This window comes from Balearica regulorum, chromosome 4 (assembly GCF_011004875.1).
Source record: "Balearica regulorum gibbericeps isolate bBalReg1 chromosome 4, bBalReg1.pri, whole genome shotgun sequence".
NCBI classification, from domain to species: Eukaryota; Metazoa; Chordata; class Aves; order Gruiformes; family Gruidae; genus Balearica; species Balearica regulorum.
The window spans coordinates 39,128,842-39,148,172 of NC_046187.1; the positions used below are offsets into that span (position 1 = coordinate 39,128,842).

Here is a 19,331-nt window from a genome sequence, read left to right on the forward strand (position 1 = left end):
GGTGGAGGTGATCTGCTCAGTGCAATTCCATTCCACCTGACAGACTACAGAATTTACGGAGCAGAGATGGGAAATTGGGCTTTTATTCGGGAATGTAATGCTGGCCTGAAATATTTAAGATCTTCAGAGGTGATAGAGAATCAGCTTACGAAACCTGAAATTGTCTGCCATTTTGGTAGGATTTGCTTTACTCTCCTTTCTCTTTACTCTTCTCTCTCTCTCCTTTTGCTAGCATAGTTCCTTCTGTATTTTCAGCTGCATGCTAAGTGAATCTTAAAGGACTACTATTTCACTTGCATCATTTCTGCACCCTTTATAGATGGAACTAATGAAGTAGGGTGACTTTTCAGATCAAAATAAAGGAAACTTATCAGAGCTGAGTGACCAAGAGTCTGGTGAGTGCTGTCAGGACACACAGCAGAAGTATGGTGTAGAAGAAACCTTGCCTTTACTTATTCTTTCTGCTTCCCTTTGCATGCCTCTTGAGCGTGCACAGGCAAGTAAGCAGTGACGTGCATGGGTGAGACGGTATTTCCAGTCAACTTTATTTTTATTGATTCTTTGGGTGAAAAGAAATTCCTGCGTCATTCCGAGATACAAGGCCACAAATGACAGTTCAATTGATCACAGCTAGCATCTATTAAGATGACACTGAATAAAAAAAAAAAATCTTGTATGTGTTCTTTATTAGGTATTCTGCATAGTAAGTTGTTCTTGCACTAAATCTAGTTTGTGAGACTGCAGAAATTGCATAGTGCATTGTTCTGCTGATTGTTTTGTATAATATTTTCTCATATTTTAACTGAATTTCCTATATGATTTGTAGAGATATGCATGAAAAATTTCATCTGTGTTTATGATTTAATTGCAGGTGCTGTTCTTATGTGGGTCGAAGGGGAAATGGTCCTCAGGCTATATCTATTGGCAAGAACTGTGATAAATTTGGTATAGTTGTCCATGAATTGGGTCATGTGATAGGGTTTTGGCACGAACATACACGACCAGATCGTGATGACCATGTCACCATCATCAGAGAAAACATCCAGCCTGGTAAGATACTCTGATAAATATTTATTGGGGGGGGGAGTCTGTTTATTTTTGATGTTTCTTTCATCTGCTCATCTCTCTTAAAACTGAATGTTTAATAGCAGAAATGACCGTTTGTGCCTGTTATTCCTCTTAGCTAGACCTAGACTGATTTCAAGCTGATTCACAAGTACTGCAACTGAAATATAATCTTTTCTAAAGATCTGGCCAAGTAGCAAGTCATTAAATAATATTGGCTGGAAGGAGAGAAATGGTTAAGGCAGCTATTGCTCTTAAAGCCTTTTAAAAGTCATGTTTCTGTGCATGAGAAAGGGCTTTTCTTCTGTAGTCTTTACTGAATGATAAGTAGAAACATGTCAATAGCTTTTTAGCTATTAGCCAAGAGGTTTAGACCTGGAAGGGAAGCTGAGGATTTTGAATCTGTGACAAAGACGGGCACTGTTCCCACAGTTTCCAAATTACTGCTTCGCTACAGAGCTTGCAGCTTTAGCCAATGGCCTTGGTGTTGTTGAGACAAAGCACCTGAGAACTTTAAACCATGACTGGTACCTCTTTGTCAGTCTAGCTGGTTTTCCCACATTTGTGTCATGTGGGCAAGATGGGAGGGAACGAGGCGTGTTTCATTTGCAATGTTCATAAATGCACATGGTCTTTGTGAAACACTGATTTTGACTTACAGGAATTCTCTGCTCAAGAAGGGGTGAAATCACAAATTGTCCAATGATAGCTTGGAGTATTTGTCTGTTCCTGCAGAAATTGTTTTAAAACAAAATAGGTTTGAGATGCAATAAGTCTTTGCCACTTCAACTAGGACTTGAAAGACAACTGGCAGCTGATACACACTCCCACAAGTCTCTGAAGTCCTGAAAGGGCAGGTGCATCCAAACCTTCCTTCTGTTCTCTCTGTGTCATGGACTTGTGTAGATGCCACAAGTGCTCTTCCCCTATGCTTTTTCTGCAAGGGGGAAAATCAGCCACAGTGCCATCCTCAGCCTCCTGCTATCTCCTTTCAGTTGTCTCTCTAGTTTCTGGCTGAAACTACTTCTGGTGGCATGAGCCTTTGAGGATCACTAAATAGGATCAGGAAGTCATGACCACCAACACATTTGGGTTGTGTTATATTATGCAAATTATGTTGGTTAATAATGTTAATGCCACTGCAGTTATTTTGCAAGATACCAATGGGAATATGAATCGGAGTAAGGGGTTCTTTGCATCTCTTAATACACAGATTAGGACAAATAACTTCTGGTCTGGAATTATGAACTAAGTATAATTATTTTGTTCCTCTTCTGCTTTTGTTAAGTTGCAACAGCTGGCTCTTGAAAATGTGCCTTTGTAGTGCTTTATTACATGGGGGCTCAGAGAGTAGCCTTTGCTGAAGCAAAGTCTCTTTGGTATCCAGTCTAATGAGTCTACAGTGAGGAGAGTTCTTCTGGGGTCTTTTCTGTCAAAATGATTTTTTTTTTCTAGAATTAAGAACCATGGACTTTACGGATTCTACATGAAGCGCAACATAGTGTGTGGGGCTTTTATGTGGCTTAGGTGAATGAGAACAGTCTTTCTAAATGCCAGATATAGGAATTTGATGTGTGTTTCAGAAGACATGTCTTCTCTTTTGGTTAATAAAAGCACACAGTTGCTCCCAAATAGCTAAGAATTATGAATGTCATTGAGAGATTTGGTGAGGATCTTTGTTGCTTTTCTTTTTCTGTTTGGTTTTTATCTTCACAAAAAATGATATTAAAGAAACTGTAATTATCAATCATTCGTAGGTCAGGAATACAACTTCTTGAAGATGGAGCCTGGAGAGGTGAACTCCCTTGGGGAACCATATGACTTTGACAGCATTATGCACTATGCCAGGAACACCTTCTCAAGGTTGGAGTCTCAGGTTATACCTTTTGACTTTTAATTCTATTCCTCTCTGTGAATGCTAAGAACTATGCCTTTTTAAGTATTACAAAAATCACTTAAAATATCCCTTACAATATAGTATTCTTACAGCAGTCAAAACACAGCTTGTTTATTTCAAGTCAAAATAATGTAATTAAACATGTTTTATTTCTGTTCAGATTCAAAGCAGCCTTTTGATCTTCCTTCAGTTCTTCAGATTTTAAGACAAGATAATCTGGAAACATCATTTCATAATACTTTCTTTTTGTCTCCACAAAAATTTGAATTTAGAAAAAAAAAAAAAAGAGTGAAATGGTTAGAAATTTTATGTTTAACGCGATCTGTTCTCTTAAAGAGAAATCTCCTTTGCATAACGTCTGAGTAACTATGTATTATGCGAGTGGAACACGTTATAGTATTAGGACATCTACCATGCAAGCCACAGACTTTGCTAAGGACTGCAGTCAACCATTCATAGCAGAGGCTTCAGCCTCTTCTCTATTGTTTTTACAGATCATTACTGTCATCAAAACTATATAGCAAAGACTTCTGCTGGTTTTGCTCTGGCCTGTTGCAGGCTGATCCATTCTCAGCTCCATAGTAACTCATGTGGGGCTCGCTCTGAAACTCTGCATGGTTGTGGGGAGCTCTACAATGAGCTGTTCCCCAAGGCTACTCTGGAGAACAAGTGAAGTAGGAGTCTTTCACCTGGTCTCTTATTATATTTCATACCAAGTCACAGTCTAGAAATACCAGAGTAATGTAAATTGAAAAAAAAAAACAACAACAAAACTTAAAAAAAAAACCCAACAACAAACCAAACCATCCCAAAACCAACAAAAATGCTTGTTTGAAAAGTGTTGTGGCACAAATACTAGACCATCTGAGACTCTGAAATAAACTGAAGGCCACCAGAAACCTCACGAGCCTTAGCACATTTATTAAGCTTGTTCTCTCCAATATAAATGACTTTATTTTAAAAAACAAAAAACCTACCAAATAATGTATTCAGCATAAACATAATTCACGGTAATGAGCCACGTGAGGTAAATATTAGTCACACCGCTTAATCCAGTTACAGATACTTTACCTTAAGGAAGAGATTATAAGAACCTGTATAAAATAGAGTAATTTAACAAGCTGGAACCCCCCTGAGTCCTAGGGCAATGTCAACATCAAGATAATTTGATTTGTGGGCCCTGATCTCACCACTTTCCAAGCTGGCAAAAACTGATAGTGCCATGAGTAGGCATGCCCTGCCCCGAGGTACAAGAGGTTGTTACTTCCTACTGTTTAAAAAAAAAACCCAAGAGCAAACCCTTGAGGTCATATATTGATCTGTACTGATTTATCTTGAAAGCGTGAGTTGTGAAATATTGTCAGCTGTTGTTAGACTTTACTCACCCAGATAAGTAGTAGAAAACACAAAGTTCTGGTAACACACAGTAATGGTATTCAGGCTGTATTAAAACTGACAAATTGTTCCCTTATTAAAGTGCTAAAGCACTGAAGAGAGGATTGTTTTCACTTTTTTCAATATATGAATAACATCAGTTTCAGGTTGTACTAAAAGTCAGTTGAAAATAAAATTATAAGTTATAGATACAAACACTTTTTGGAAATAATAATATGCCTTATTTCTAAATAGTTTATTTCGTTGTTTAGATTAGGGTAACTTCCTGACATGATTCTTTTTTTTTTGCAAAATTTCTAGTGATGCCACAAGAAATCTGACTGGGTAAAGAGAGCAGTATGTACCTGCAATACTCAAAATGGTTCATTTAATATAATTTAAAGACCAATCTATATTTATAAACAGTATTCCTAACTACAAAGATCTTTATTGTTCATTCATTTTCGCACCTAAATTATGCCTGAAAATACCAGTTTTACTTTTCAATAAAAGCCCTACAAGTATAAATAAATTAAAGAACAAGAGAATACAGAAACATATTCATCTGTTAACTTCCATTTTATGGGATTTCAACGATTTTCAAATTCTGTAACATGACAATAGAACTTAGTTTTGTACCTTAGTCTTTTAAAATTTATTTAAGACTACCAAAATATTTTGACTGATATTTAAAATTTGGGAAATTTTGAATAAAACTGCACTTTTGGAACAAGTGTGCTTCTCTATTACACCTAGTCATTTAGTGTCAATATTATTGAAATCACATATGGTAAGCTGATATATTTTATTGTAAAGCAAGGAGGGGCTGGCAGCACTTATGTTTCAAAAGCAGCAGCGGCTAGAGTAGAGTTAGCTCCGTTCTAACATCTGACAGAATGATGATTGGCAAGCGTGCCTGACTTTACCTGCTCTTACACGTGTAAGTTAGACTTTAAAACGTCCCTTAAAACCTTTGTTAGAAGTAGGAACTTTGTGATTAAGAATTTTGTGATAGGGCTTAAATTATGTATTTTTATGTAATTTTATATTTTTTTTCAATATAGCAAGAGCTTAACAGCAATGCCTTTTTCCTGTGTAGTGTTAATAGTAGTAAGAGATTTCCTTTCTGTTGTCTAACAGAAATAAAAAAGCTGATATGTTAATTGATGTACTGAAAGAAGATTCTTTTTTTATACCTTTGCATAAAATCTGCCAGGAATTTTTATGGACGTGCTTTCTGTATTTAAAGTTCTGCATTTTACGCTCTTATTTATGCCAAATGTAAATTCTAGATATACAAAATAGCATTATACATTCATAAAACTCAGACAGTTTTATGACAGAAACCTGATAGGTTTTTTTGGGGTCTATTTTTATTTTTATTTTTTTTAGGGGCATGTTTCTGGATACCATTCTCCCTTCCCGTGATGATAATGGTATACGACCTGCCATTGGCCAGCGTACTCGTCTAAGTAAAGGAGATATTGCACAGGCAAGAAAGCTGTATAGATGTCCAGGTATTGCACCACAAACAAACAAAAACCACATATTAGCAACTGTTTGACTTGTTATTCGAGAGGAATGATAAATTTTTTGAGTCAGCTGCTCAATAGTCTCTTTCCATGTTGGCAACTGACGTAGGCAGTTCAGGAATTGAATCATAGAAAAGTCTTATAGGTAAGGTCTCTGGAATACAAAGCGGTTAAGGACAGATAAGCTGTATGAAACAACAGTTAGTTTCATGACATTTCAGTATTTGTTTTCTTTAGCTGTTCAATGACTAGGAAAAACAAAAGATGCTTAATTTCACTTCTGGTTTGCATTTTGACTGGAGTCCTTTTTTATTTGAATTTGAGTGCAGAAGGAGCAAATTAAATTATTGCAATCACCTCTGAACACATTACATTTTTTGAAAATTTGACAGATAACAAGCTAGGGCAATTAAGTTGTAAACTTTTTTTATGGATGAACTGGTTAGGTCTTATTAGAAACAATTGTAACTTACATTTAGTATTTTTATATCTTCAGCCTAATGCTATCATCCTAGAATTTCAATGGATATTAATGTTTTATCTCAAAATAGCATTGGGGTAGAGTTGCTGTCTGTCTCAGAGACCTAAGTAGCGAGTCTGGAGTAACCCAGAGTCAACCCTGCAGTTGCTCTCTTGTGCAAGTTCTTCTCTAAGTGCTGGCAGAGCGATGGAAATCTCAAAGCACAAGGTTTTGCTTTCCTTGCAAAACCTTTCCTTTTCGCCTTCAGTGTAAACTGAAGCAGCTCAGAAGTGCCATCTCTCAGTCAGATTGGCCAGCACAAGGTCCTTGTGGGAGGCTAGGCGTACCAGCTCTGTGCCACATGGGTTTTACAGCCCTCCTGCTCCTCGCAGGAATTCATGAAGCCTCAGTAACTGTTTTAAGTCAGATATATGGCTACTTTTTACCACCTGATCAATACAGAAGGACTAAAAAGAGGGATCAGGACTGCAGTGATGGAGCTGCTTCAGATTTGTATCAGCAGCAGTGGGATCTACTGAAGATCTGGGGCATCTGATGTGCATTTGATGTACGCCGTACGGCTGGAATATGCTTTTCCTTTGTGCTGTAAGTACACTGAATCATAATCTCCTATACACTGAGAAACATGCACAGTGTTTCTGGGCCTGCCAGAGGAGAAACCACTTTAACACATTTTCTTTAACAACTGTTCCTTTTGGAATATTTTTTGCTCTTTCCTTTTGGTACAGAAAGTACTTGAATAATGCTTGGCAGCATTATTTCTAATAAGAGTATAGAGAGAGCAACAATTTTACAAACACAGAAAATACATATATATTTTGATAAAAGACAAATTTTGGAGACAAAAATAGTGTGTAGAATCAAAACCACTGTGAAAGTAGCTATGATCACATTGACTGAAGAAAGATAGAAAGAAAAATTATAGCCTAGGCTGTTTAGTACGTGTATAATACTCTAACATGTACTTTCAGTCAACTGAAAAAGATGCAATGTGCTTTTTGAGCTAATATTCAAATAGTTGTTCAGAGAAAATGTCCTTTTCATATAATTCCTGAAACTGTGTAATGATGGGTTATCATTTGTTTCAATGTCTTCAAACTAACTTTCAGCAAGACTTTCACAGTATTGTAAAACCATGGTTGTTCAGCAGTAGTGTGCGCTGCAAAAGTAAGTTATTTTTTGCAGCACTGGTGAACACACTTCAGAAACGTAAGAAAAATGAACAGTGATTGCAGGATCATGCTCTTTTTCTGGTGCTTTGTTTCAGCAAACTTTGAGATAAAAGACAGTTTTCTAGCCATACTTTATTTTATGGACTGTCTCGCCTAAGTTTTGAGAGAGAGAAAGAGGCAGAAGGTTTTGCTACAAATTTTAAATAGCATACTATTTAACATGCTATTTTTTTCCCAGTTAATATTTTTAATAGAAGCTGCATAACTGAATAACGTAACACAAACATCCAATAAAGAAAGCAGCTCTCTGGAAGTTGCATGGTACTTGCGATCTAATAAATTTTTCAGCAAATAGACTGAAAATTCAGACATTAAGCTTTTGATTTTATCAAAATAATCATCTGATGATCATAGTATATAGCAACAAAATCCCTGACACTGTTGTTTTTGGAGGTATGCTGGATTTCCTATTTCAGACAACAGATGCTAATCCTGAAGTCTGCTTATGATAAAAAAAAAATCAGTGAATATTTCAAACATTAATAACATCTGCATTGTTTCGTGTGTTGTCTTAAATGTAATGCAATGAAAATACAGAAAACAGTAACTTACATAACTCAGTATTTTCCAGAGATGCACGCTTCTTTGACAAAGGATTTTGTGGTACTGTGCATGTTTCGTTTGGAGCTCTAGTTACTCCTGCAAGCAGTTCCTGGTTCAAGAAGCCTGCTGCACTGTCTGGGGCCCGTGAACGCGAAGCTGAGCTCAGGGCAGCTGGAGAATGCAGCTGGTCCTCACAGCAGCGAAGAAGCTGAACCTCCCGGGTTGTTTTAGCTAGTCAGGATATTCAGGGTCATTATTCAGGAAAGGGCTTAGTGACCAAGAAACAGTTTTGAGCTTGGTGAAGCCAAGACATGAGATTTAATAACCTGCCTTTTGTCAGCTGAGTAAGCGTCAGGACTCAACAGCCTAGCAACAGCAGTTTTGGTTTGTTTTTCAGTTTTTCTTAGGATTTTTGTCAAAGGAAAACATAATTGCTGATAGGGATCTGTTACATTTTAATACTGAGTGTCACCAGTGGCTTGTCCAGACTCTCCTGCAGTTCTGGGATCGTCTGTGCAAGTTTTGTGGAGTCAAATCCTGTTCCTGTATATATTTTTTATTTCTTTTTATTACATGATAGACTAAGAAGGAGAAAGCAAACAACTAAATTGAGGGTACTTCCTCCGCCAATCGTATTTTGAACTTTTTCTGAGTGTCCTGGCATTTGAGAAGAGATCTTGAACTTCAAGGCTGGGTGTATTACAACAGTTTTCAGACTCTGACAGAGTAATAGAATAAGTTTTCTTCTGGTGTAGCTACTAAAATTTCAACACATAGTTCTATATAGAAATTATAGTTGATTAAAAATGTATATGTAGTGTTATAGGAGCAAGAGAATAAGAAAGGGAAATGATGGAGAAGGATACTGTTGGGCAGAAAGAGAGGACAAGAAATAAGTGGGTAGAGTGGGACTGAATAACGGATGGGACGGGAGGCTCAGACTGGCAGGAGAGGGCTCTTCAGAGTAAGAGAAGGTGGATGGAAGAAGTTCAGCAAATTTGTAAATTTCCAGGGTCTGTGACAGTATGTGTGGAAGAGAGCTGATAAGGATACCTAGCCAGGCTCTTTTTTTGTGCCATTCTCGCTGTTTCTCAGGCTTAACTTGCTCCCATCTCTATTATATTAGAAAAGAGTGTTCACCTTCAAAAGTCAGCCTTTATTCACTACATAAGGAGGATTAAGGTTTTTAAATTAAGCTCTTTCCCTTATAACTATAAAGGGCAATCAAGTCAACTGTAAGACACTGAGTTGTAGTAAACTGATTCAAGTTTTTGGTTTAACAAGTACATTACCAGCACCAGGTATTTGTAGGACTCTGTGGCACCTATATATGCCATATATGTATAGATGTACAGACGTGGGTCTAAGTAGAAAGTATTAAAGATCTTCATTCTCTGTGGAAAAGTGTAAGCTTAAATTAGCCCTCTATGACCGTGTGTATTTGCTAGCGCTGTGGACAAAGGAATGGGAGTTGGTTCTGTAGGCGTCTTGGAGGATCTGTGCTTTGTCGCTTGCAGATTTCACTGTAATCCTTAGTGGAACCTGACTGTGTGTGTAGGCCAGCCCAGAGAGGTGTTACACACACGCTGTGTAATTAAACGCTCCCGCAGAGTTCACCGGTAGAAATTGCTTTGTGTAAGCATATAATCTACCTGCTGACTGCACCCATTGCTGATCTTTACAAGGAGAAGCAAAAATAGTTTCCCTTTCTTTACCACAGAAAGGCTTATCAGAAGTCTAACCTTCTCAAGCTATAAAACAGACGGGAGATTGTGGGGGTTTTTTTTGATTGGAGAGTGTGTGTGGGGAGAGCTGAAGTGGCATTTCTGCAAGTGGTCCAGCCTAGTAAAGTTGATATAAGGCGTGACATTTAGGAGAGGAAAAAAACATCAGAAGAAACATTGGCAACGTTAATGATTAACAATGGAAAAAAAATGTACGAATGCTTTATAAAGCAGAGGTGTATAAGATTGAAGTTGTGATTAATTTCTTCTGACGTGAAATATACCAAGATTAGTTCTGAGGAAATTTAACTAAGGGGCTCTTACCACTCATTTTACTTCTACATTTCTTTCCCAAAGTGGACTCCATTACTCCATGGATCGTCACATGGCAAAGTGTTTATAATATACCATTTTATAAGCCTAGTCATGAATACTGTAGTTGCCACAGTCCAGTTACAGAGAAAACCTTTACATTCTCTAGTTGTCACATTTTAACTTTTTCAGTAACCATTGACCCATTGCAGAGAAATGTGCCTTTAGAAAGAAATGCCCAAATATCACCCTGTCTACAGTGGCTCTGGAAGCCAGCCTGGAACTCAGATCCCATTGATAATTAATTCAACTATTGATTGGTATCAGCTGTTCTTGTTATAGTTCCCTTGAACTATAGCAATTTTAAATTAAAAGGTAACTATGGTGAAAAATGTAAAGCCCAAAGATATTTTATAAATTCGAATTGTGATAATTCTTAGTAGAAGTTATCCAACTGCATTTTTTCTTATGCTTCCCTTAAATTCAGAAATATTTATGAAAATTTTGATTTGATAGAGAGCTCCCAGGCATTTAATATGGATATAAGTTAAATTGTTGGATTAACCAGCTTTATTCTCTAATTTCTAGAAAAAGAAAATGTTCCATGACACCTTTTGCAGCTTAAAATCTGTAATTTTAAGGATATATACAACTTCTGTATACGGAGCATGGAGTGTTGTTAATACTCTGGAGAAAATAATCCTACACTTTGTATAAGAGAGAAAAATTCTGAAATGTTTTCAAAAATATAAAGCTATTCTGCTTAATTCATTGATGTGTTAGTTTACTTTTGTAACAAGCTAATTTAGGGATTTTAAGAGAGTAAGAGATAGTTACACCAGGGTCTTCCTCCTCTCCTCTTACTAATAGCAGGGCTGCATTTGAACTGATATCTCGTATGTCCCACATACTTGATAGCATTTTGTTTGCTTACATATTTCACATCATGTGTGGGTATGTGCATTGCATGGCTTCATAATCAATATTTGTGAGTCAAAGTTACGGTTAATTGAAGAAGATGCAACATGAGCAGGAAAGATTGGACTAACAGCATTCCCCATCTCTCATCGAGTCATCTGCTCAAGGCTTGCTTAGTAACCGTAGTGTTGGTGAAATAGTTACAGCTAGAGCAAACAGATGATGTACTAAAGCTTGGAATATGTACATCTTTTGAGAGTACACTGATGCGGTGTAGTCTTAATGAAGCCATGCATGGGGAGAAGAACAAGAGAGGGCTCTAAAAGTGGTGAGCAGAATACTTGGATCCTCATGGATCGCTTGAGCACATGTGCTGCACAGGGTATCTCCTCCTTGGACTCTGCTTTCCTCTACTCCTCTACAAGACTACGATTTTACTCTTGGCCTCCTCACAGGCGCTTTACGTATGCATTGTAAGCTGTAATACAGTTCACTAGTGCTGGGGCAACCCAGTACAGTACTCTGCAATTTATTGAAGTTTGCATTCATCGCTGTGTTAAAAATAAATTGTGGTTAATTATGGATATAGCCTTTTCACTGAAAAGGCTTTGTACAGAAATAATGATTTAGCACTGAATACCTTTTGTGTGTGTGTCATTTGCTGTGGCTGCCTGCAATTTTTTAAAGATAAAACCACATTTTTTAAATGAGGGGAGGAAAAGAATATATTTTTTTCTCTGTTTCATTCCTAAAGGACATGGTGACGGTGACTTGAACTATTGGATTTTTTGGGGGCTGCACCAGTCTTTCTTTTCTCTCCTCATCACAAGAACCATTTCAGTGTCAGAGAGCATATTTAATGCATTGAGTCTAGCTTATGCCTGATATTACAGTGTAGCTGTCAGATTACATTTTAGACACATTTAAACAAGACAGCCTTTACAGCTGCATTGTCTGTCTTTGTCATAAACAATCTCTTCCTTTGTTGCCTTTTATTTAAAGATTTTCCAGATCATTTATAATTCATTGGGATTTTGATGATACAGTAGTTCACCTGCTGGCAGTGGTAGCGCTGTAATTTGAAAGCACTGCAGATCTGATTACACTGTCAGTCATGGGATAATATTCTCAAATTCACATCTCTCATATCACAAAATTGGTGAGTGAAACAACTTGATCAAGGTCAAAACAGATGACTGACTGAGGTGTGACACCCTACCAGAATCCATTTTAGCAGTGCAGAATGGCAGGAGCTTCCAATGCTGTATTTTAGGGTGAAGAGGAATTATTAACCAGTCCACCAGCAGCTAGTGGCATGATTGACAGGTGAGATACGGATGCTAAAAGCTTCAATAATAAAGAATATAAAAGCCTTTGGTATTTTAGGACTTAACATTTGCTTTCCTTTATTATTCATATCTCTACAAATCACTGTTGCAAGAGATTTTGTTGAATATAGGATTTAGTTTTCTATACCAATATAAATGAGTAACTTTAGGTCAGATCAGTCTGTCATGCGAGAAAAGCACTAAATTAAATGAAACCACTAACAAAATTCCACTGTGGTGCCAATCATAGCATGCCAACTTTTGTTTTAGTTCTTAAGGGATGTGTCTAAGGGTGTGGCTAACTTTTTTTTTTTTCACCAAAATAAAGTTATATGTATAATTTTGCAGTTGATTGATAGCAATGACATTTTTAAGACTACTGTAATTTTGGTTATGTCAGCAGACAGCACACAAGTGAAATAGTTCATGGAATAAAAACATCCTGTGTAAAATGGAATGAATGTCAGACTGGCTTAAAATCATTGTTTTGAATAAAATGTAAAATAACTAGTCTGTTTTCCATTCTGCATCTGCAGTGAGTTAAATGTATTCTGAGTAGATATTGGAAAGATGCATTTTGCTCTGTTAGGCGTGTTCAATTTTATATTTTTACTGTATTTTGTTTCTTTCAGCCTGTGGAGAAACACTGCAGGAATCTACAGGCAACTTTTCTTCTCCAGGATTTCCAAATGGTTATCCTTCCTACACACACTGCATATGGAGAATCTCTGTGACTCCAGGGGAGAAGGTATTTTAACGTTCCCTCAGCTAAACAGAGATACTATTTTCAAAATAAAATGTTGTGTTTCTTTAGCTTTTCATTTAAGTTTAAAGCTTGCATAATAATTGAAAACAATGGTATGCCATGAAAAATGGGACCATGAACTATGTGCTATTGACTTGACTTTGGTCAGTGGCATTAGAACCACATCATCTATTTGGTGCCTGTCCATGTGAAATGAAGACAGGATTTCAATCTGCTACATGCTTGTGTCATGAAATCCCTTCAAAACTGGCTTCCAGTTCAGTTGGTGGTTCGGTGTAAAGGTGGAAGAGGTAGTGCAGGCTCCTGAATGGTCTCTTCTCCAGCACGGGCTTGGGTGAACCGGGCAAACTGTGTGGGGCTGGAAGCTGGGCTCTTAGTATGCTGAATGAGACGTTTCTAAAGTAGAACAGTAATAACATTGGGTAAAGAAACTGTCATTGTATGTGTTCCCTGGTATCGGGTCTAGCACATATAGTTTTATTTTCTGGGCATCAATTTTAGGGGAAAAAGTGGTGGTGGGGAAATTGGCCTGGTGAGAGCAGTTCAAGGAGAAAAGTGTGCCATCCTAGTGAAAGCAAGACCTGTTCTTCTTGTGTACACTTTCAAAACGTGCTAGCTGAATCTTGGTTTGAATTACTGGCTCGAATATTAGCCTGCCTCAAAATAAATAAGGATAGAGGGAGCCATGGGAAATTTCACCTGAGACAATATATGCAGGGGAAGAAAAAAGGATGTAAGTTTCTTTGCAAGAAGTGGTGGCTGATATTAAGCAAATACAGCCTAAAGGCTGAAATACAGAACCTAGCACTGGCTTCAGTACTGGAGAATCCAAAGAGGAAATCCCAGCAATTGCCCCCAGATATTTCAGTCAGTTTTGTCAGTGGTCTCCCATTCTGTACTGGACATAGTTTTCTCCTGATTGGATTACTTTATTTCGTGGCTCAGGTCAGAGTCCTGATAGACACCAAAATATATGTGCTGATAGATCCTGAGGAGCTGTAAGAGCATTTGCCACTGTGGGGGATGAAAGCAAAGTCGTTTGGAAAGCGTTCGCCCTCCTCTGGGCAAGAGCCAGAGACAGGAGGAAAAGTAAACACGCTCTGTGCTGGGAGGGCGTGGGTGGCTCTGCAGGTTGGCAGGGAGAAACAAATGAAAACAGATGAATAAGAAAAGGTTTGCGCAAAAGATGCAAATTAATCTAGATAGGTAATTTTATGTTCCCACTATTTGTGTTGCTTCTTAAACACTGCTGTGAAAACAACAAAAGTGGCTTAGATTTCTATTCCTCAGTTAAAAATATAAAAAAATTGTAGTGTTCATTTACAATTATTATTGGCTTTTGAAAACAATATTAATATATGAATTAGAAAATGGTCATGCTTAAGTATTCATAGCATACTCCAACTTTGTGTAAGCCTATCTGTTGAGGTTAGTATAATGGTAATATAGTTGTAATACCATTATGTCTTGAGACTGTAATCACCAGTGGAGCTGTATTATACTGTACAAAATCTTAATGGGGGAAAACCCTTGTCTTGGTCAGCAATGTAAGACGACCAGCTCTCTTTCCATCCTACCCCCTGCCCCAAATGGGGTAAAGGATTAAACACAATTTTCTAATTGAACTTTGATGTCACAAGTTGTGTCTGTAGGGCACTGTTCTGACCTCCAGCTCTCATAGCCTCCATGTAGTTCAGCAAGAACAAAGTAAATTATATTTGTGCTAATGTCAAAAAATCTGTTTTGTCATTGCTCTTCCCATAGGATATTGTCTGTCTTGAGATAAGGACCCTATTTGCAGCAAGTAATTGATGTAAATAGCAGATAGCAGAAATGAGGTCTAAATCTTAACTAATGCGTATATCACGGTACCTTGGACACACATTATGCTTGATCCCAAATTTTCTCAGTAAATGATGATAACATATTTACGTTGTGAAGGGGAAATATAAATATATTTAAATTTTTGTTCCTTTGTTTGCTACTTTGACCCTGATAGATCTCAGGAATGTTGTGTGGAGGTTAGAGTATGTGTAAGTACATCACATCATGTTCTGAAATGTCAGTGAACACTTCAGTCACCTAAAAATAACCTGAAAAAGCATCAGACCAGATTGTCTAGCTCTTGTCTCTTATTTATTGAGATTTAACATTGTGCTGTTTGAGTGTAGTTTAGAGGACTTCTATCCATGCTGCTTTCTGCAAGTACAGACACTTCCAATCTTTGATGGCAGGAAATTCAATGAAGGATGGGACTGCAGTGGTACGCACTAGCTGCAGCATTCCTTTTATTGATAGGCATCATAAATTGCCAGCCCAACCTAAAACATGTGCGTCCCTGTTACTAAAACAAGGCAGTTCATTCACCTTTTACTTTCTTTCAAGATTTAAGACTGTATGGTAAACAGCTGTACACAGTATATCTATACACAGAAAAATCTTTGTGGGAGGATGGTGTTAGTAATACCGTATGCCCTCTGCCAGGGTGAATCCTGCCTTCTGGTGTGTAGAAATTTTGTTGGCATAGGGAGTTGCAACTGTGCCAGTGTTGGTTTTGTTGGGTTTTTTTGAATCCACCTTTTTGAATAGGTTAAATTACTTTCCAATTTTTCTTAATGATATACATGAATGATAACATAGAACAGATAAATCTTTTGTTGATATTGGAAAAAATGCCACCTACAGAAAACTTAGTACTACCTGGTGTTTGCTATGTGTTTTGTGCTTTCTTATCCCAGGCAGCAGGAGCTATGATATATTCTCTCTGAAGCTGCAGTAGCGCAATGGAATCTGCTGTGTAATCAATAATTCCTTAATTGTGCTGACAAATACCCATTGATTATTTTTCCTGTGAAGACTTTCAGCCATCTTGTCCATTTGAACAAGCTCTGCCTTGTCTGTCGCTCTATGTAATACTTTGCAGAATTGCAAATCAGAATCTTAAATGTATTTATACTTGTTTGGTTCCCGACCAGAAATCATGCTGTGACAGATTGGGGGTCTGCCTATGTACAGCTAATGAATTCTGGTCAACGTTAAGGAATTGCTGTATCAACAAATACCTTGGCATGTCAGAGTGAGAAAAGGCTGTGAAGGTTATTTCATATCGTTTCAAAGGCAGGGGCTGTTGAGGAGGCTCATTAAATTTTAATGGTTTCCATTTAGATAACAGCACTTTGAGACAATGACATGTTCACACCTAAGTAAAACCATCCTTTTCCTGACTCTATCCTGGCAACTAAGGTTTGGAAGAAGGCAAATTTCCAAACAGAAAACAGAAAAATCTGATGTTTCAGCTGTGTCATGGAAAATGGAAAACTTGTGGCTAGACAGATGAGAGGACCTCCAGGCTCTACACAGCTGTGCCAATGGTGGAGGTATAGGATGTGGCTTCCATAACCTGCTTCCAACAGAGCCAGCTGGGTTAGTTTAAGCAGCCGTGGAAGGTAGCCTGACCTTAACCCAGCTGTCTGCATCTCATCTAGGTGGAGAAAAAGGCTCCCCCTTGTGAACCCCTCTGCCTGCACAGCTGGCGTGAGGTGGGCGTGGGTGGAAACGGACGAGAAGACTGCTGAGAGCAGTAGGGTTTTCAAGTAGTATGGCTAGATACAGAGATACCTACCTATGGTCTGAGAAACTCAGGAGAAAGGAAGGTAATAGTTTAGAAGGAATCTGAACTGCAAAGTGGATGAGCTGAGGAGAACACAAATTTTGTAATTGGTGAGGCCTCTTTATTTGAAGGACAGGTTGAAAAAAAAAACAGTCTGCAAAGGACAGACAGAATTTTTGTATGAATAAGAATATACAGGACCTCTCTGCCATCCTTAGAGGTAGCACTAGGAAATGTAATAAATTTAATAAATGTAATAGATAATAAAAAATATAATAGCACTAAGAAATGTAATAAGAAAACTGAAGCAGAGGAAAACATACGAATGATTGTACTTTTAGCCAGATCTGCATATTTCTCATGGAGAATAACATGGTAAGTAGGTGGGTTTGGAATTCTGATAATTGTGCATTTATTTCTTCAGTACATGTACCTGAAGGAGTGCCTGAGTTGTAAAGGCAAAATGCCCTGTGGGTTAGACATCTGGGAAGAGGTGCACATAAGCTAGAAGAAGTTTGAGAAGTGTAGCAGTAGGCAAAAGCAAAGAGGTGAGTTGTGAGGTTCCCTTTCTGGGAAAGAATGACACGGGAAGTCTGCATCCAGGTAATAAAACAGGGAAGTCAAAGCAGGAGGTGCCGCAGTTAGACTAAAAGAAGCAGGAAAGCATGTGGATGTACACAACCACAATAATCTAGTGAATGTCAGCTGAGAGGATCAACTAATGCTTTGATGCGTGCCGGTTTTGGGTAAACAGTGCAATAGGCCGGCAATTGAGTAGTATGGCATTGAAGGATTTCTGTCAATTTTCTCAGTAACAGTGGAAAGAAAACATTCTTCCTGTTTTGCAGAATTAAAAAAAAAAAAAAAAAAAAATTCTCCACCAAGGCATCTGCTACACTAAAAACATTTCAAAGCTGCTTGCAGGATGTTCCCACGGAGAAGCTGGTGCTAGAGACAGACTGCTGTTTAAGCAGCCCTTTTGCAGGTTTTGGGGGGATGTGGTAGCAGCTTGTGGGTATAAATGTTTGGCTATTGTCCTGATTTTTGGCTGGGATAGAATTAATTTTCACAAGAAGCTAGGAGTGGACGCAGCCAGGACAGCTGACCCCAACTAGCCAAACAGTTATTCCATGACATCGTGCCCAGTATATAAAGGGGCGTGGCCGGGGAGGAGGGTTCACTGGGCATCGGGTTTTGGGGCTGTGAGCAAAGTGCATTGTGTGTCACCCGCTTTGTATATTCTTTTATAAGTATTGTTGTTATTTTCCTCTTCCTTTGCTGTCCTATTAAAATGTCCTTATCCCAACCCATGAGCTTTACCTTTTTCCTCTGATCCTCCTCCCCATCCCACCGGGTGGACGGGAGGGGTGAGCAAGCAGCCACGTGGTGCTCAGCTGCCAGCTGAGGCTAAATCACAACAGCTGTACTCAAGCATCAGAACAGGTATCCATTTATTCAGTGCTGTCCTGACGGTCCTTGGCATGCTTCGTGGCCCATACCTTCATCCCGCAAAGCTGCGGCTGCCAGTATAAAGTGCCTCACTGTGCAGGACTTCTGACTGTTAGGTTTTATGTGAAGCTTTACAGATGTTTTCTGTTTCCCATGGCATCATGGTGGTAAAGGTGAAAGCTGAAGAGAATCACCTGTGAGCTCGGTCTTCCACCCAAACAGTCAGTAGGCTGTCAGCCCTAAGTGAGAGGGGAAGATACGGCTTTTAAGATTAAGTCATAAAGTTTCCCATTCTCCATTGAAAACCAAAGAGATTTTTGAAAATGTAATTGCTTGTGTGGGTGTACTTAGCTATTTTTTTGTGGAAAGTAAGTGAAAGCAAAACCCTTGCTAGCCTAATATTAAGACATGTAGTGTTTTGGTATGAAAGATTGTCTCCATTTTGCATTGTTTGGTGAAGAGCCTCACCGCATCTCTCTACCGTCCCACCTACACACCTAAACCACTGAGTTTTATGTTATCTTTAAATTAGCTTCCTCCAATAGCTGTTTTTATTTCTTAAAATTAAACAGCCTGAAAAAGTTCTGCATTTCTGGTTTAATATTGTACTACGCTGGCTGTGGAAAAACACATGGTGCCTTCAGAAGAGATGGAAATAAACCATCCATCTGAGTCTCTGGGCCCATTGTTCCAGTTACGATGTTATATTTCCTCCTTGCAGGTGGACTAAGGGTAAATTCCTCTCCTTTCAACTGACACAGCTGCTTCATAGGCTGCCATGGAGATGTGTTTTTGCCATGTGAGGGGTATTTGCTACTGTGCAGCAATTCACGTTTGCTTTATCATAGCAGGTTTCAATTGTGAGGATCAAAGCTAAAAATAAAAGCGCTTCTATGCTCATATGTGAATAAAGAAGATTTTTAGTTAGGTTGAGCTATTTATTAATCTACGCTGAGGAACTGATTTGGAAGAAGATGAATTCTTTTTCCAAATGCACTTAAATCCAATGAAAGGGTATGAATTGTAAATGGTTTTTATAATACAAAGTATGAATGATTTTTAATTTTCTTGTTTGGACTTATCCATTAAATTGCCGGACA

General features: G+C 38.2%; 1 protein-coding gene across 7 annotated transcripts in view; it reads left to right on the plus strand.

Moving 5' to 3' along the window:
* TLL1 (tolloid like 1) overlaps positions 1-19,331 on the plus strand; it is a 141,668-nt gene that overhangs the window by 81,617 nt on the left and 40,720 nt on the right. For 6 of the 7 annotated variants that reach the window (XR_012835312.1, XM_075751829.1, XM_075751826.1 and 3 more), the window contains 4 exons: positions 872-1,050; positions 2,823-2,928; positions 5,729-5,853; positions 13,039-13,154. Coding sequence is in view for 6 of the 7 variants with exons in the window: in XM_075751829.1 (XP_075607944.1) it covers positions 872-1,050; positions 2,823-2,928; positions 5,729-5,853; positions 13,039-13,154 (526 nt within the window). In the remaining variant the exon portion in view is untranslated. Of the gene's footprint in view, positions 1-871; positions 1,051-2,822; positions 2,942-5,728; positions 5,854-13,038; positions 13,155-19,331 lie in introns of those variants that run through there. The other variant, XM_075751832.1, reaches the window with a different exon arrangement.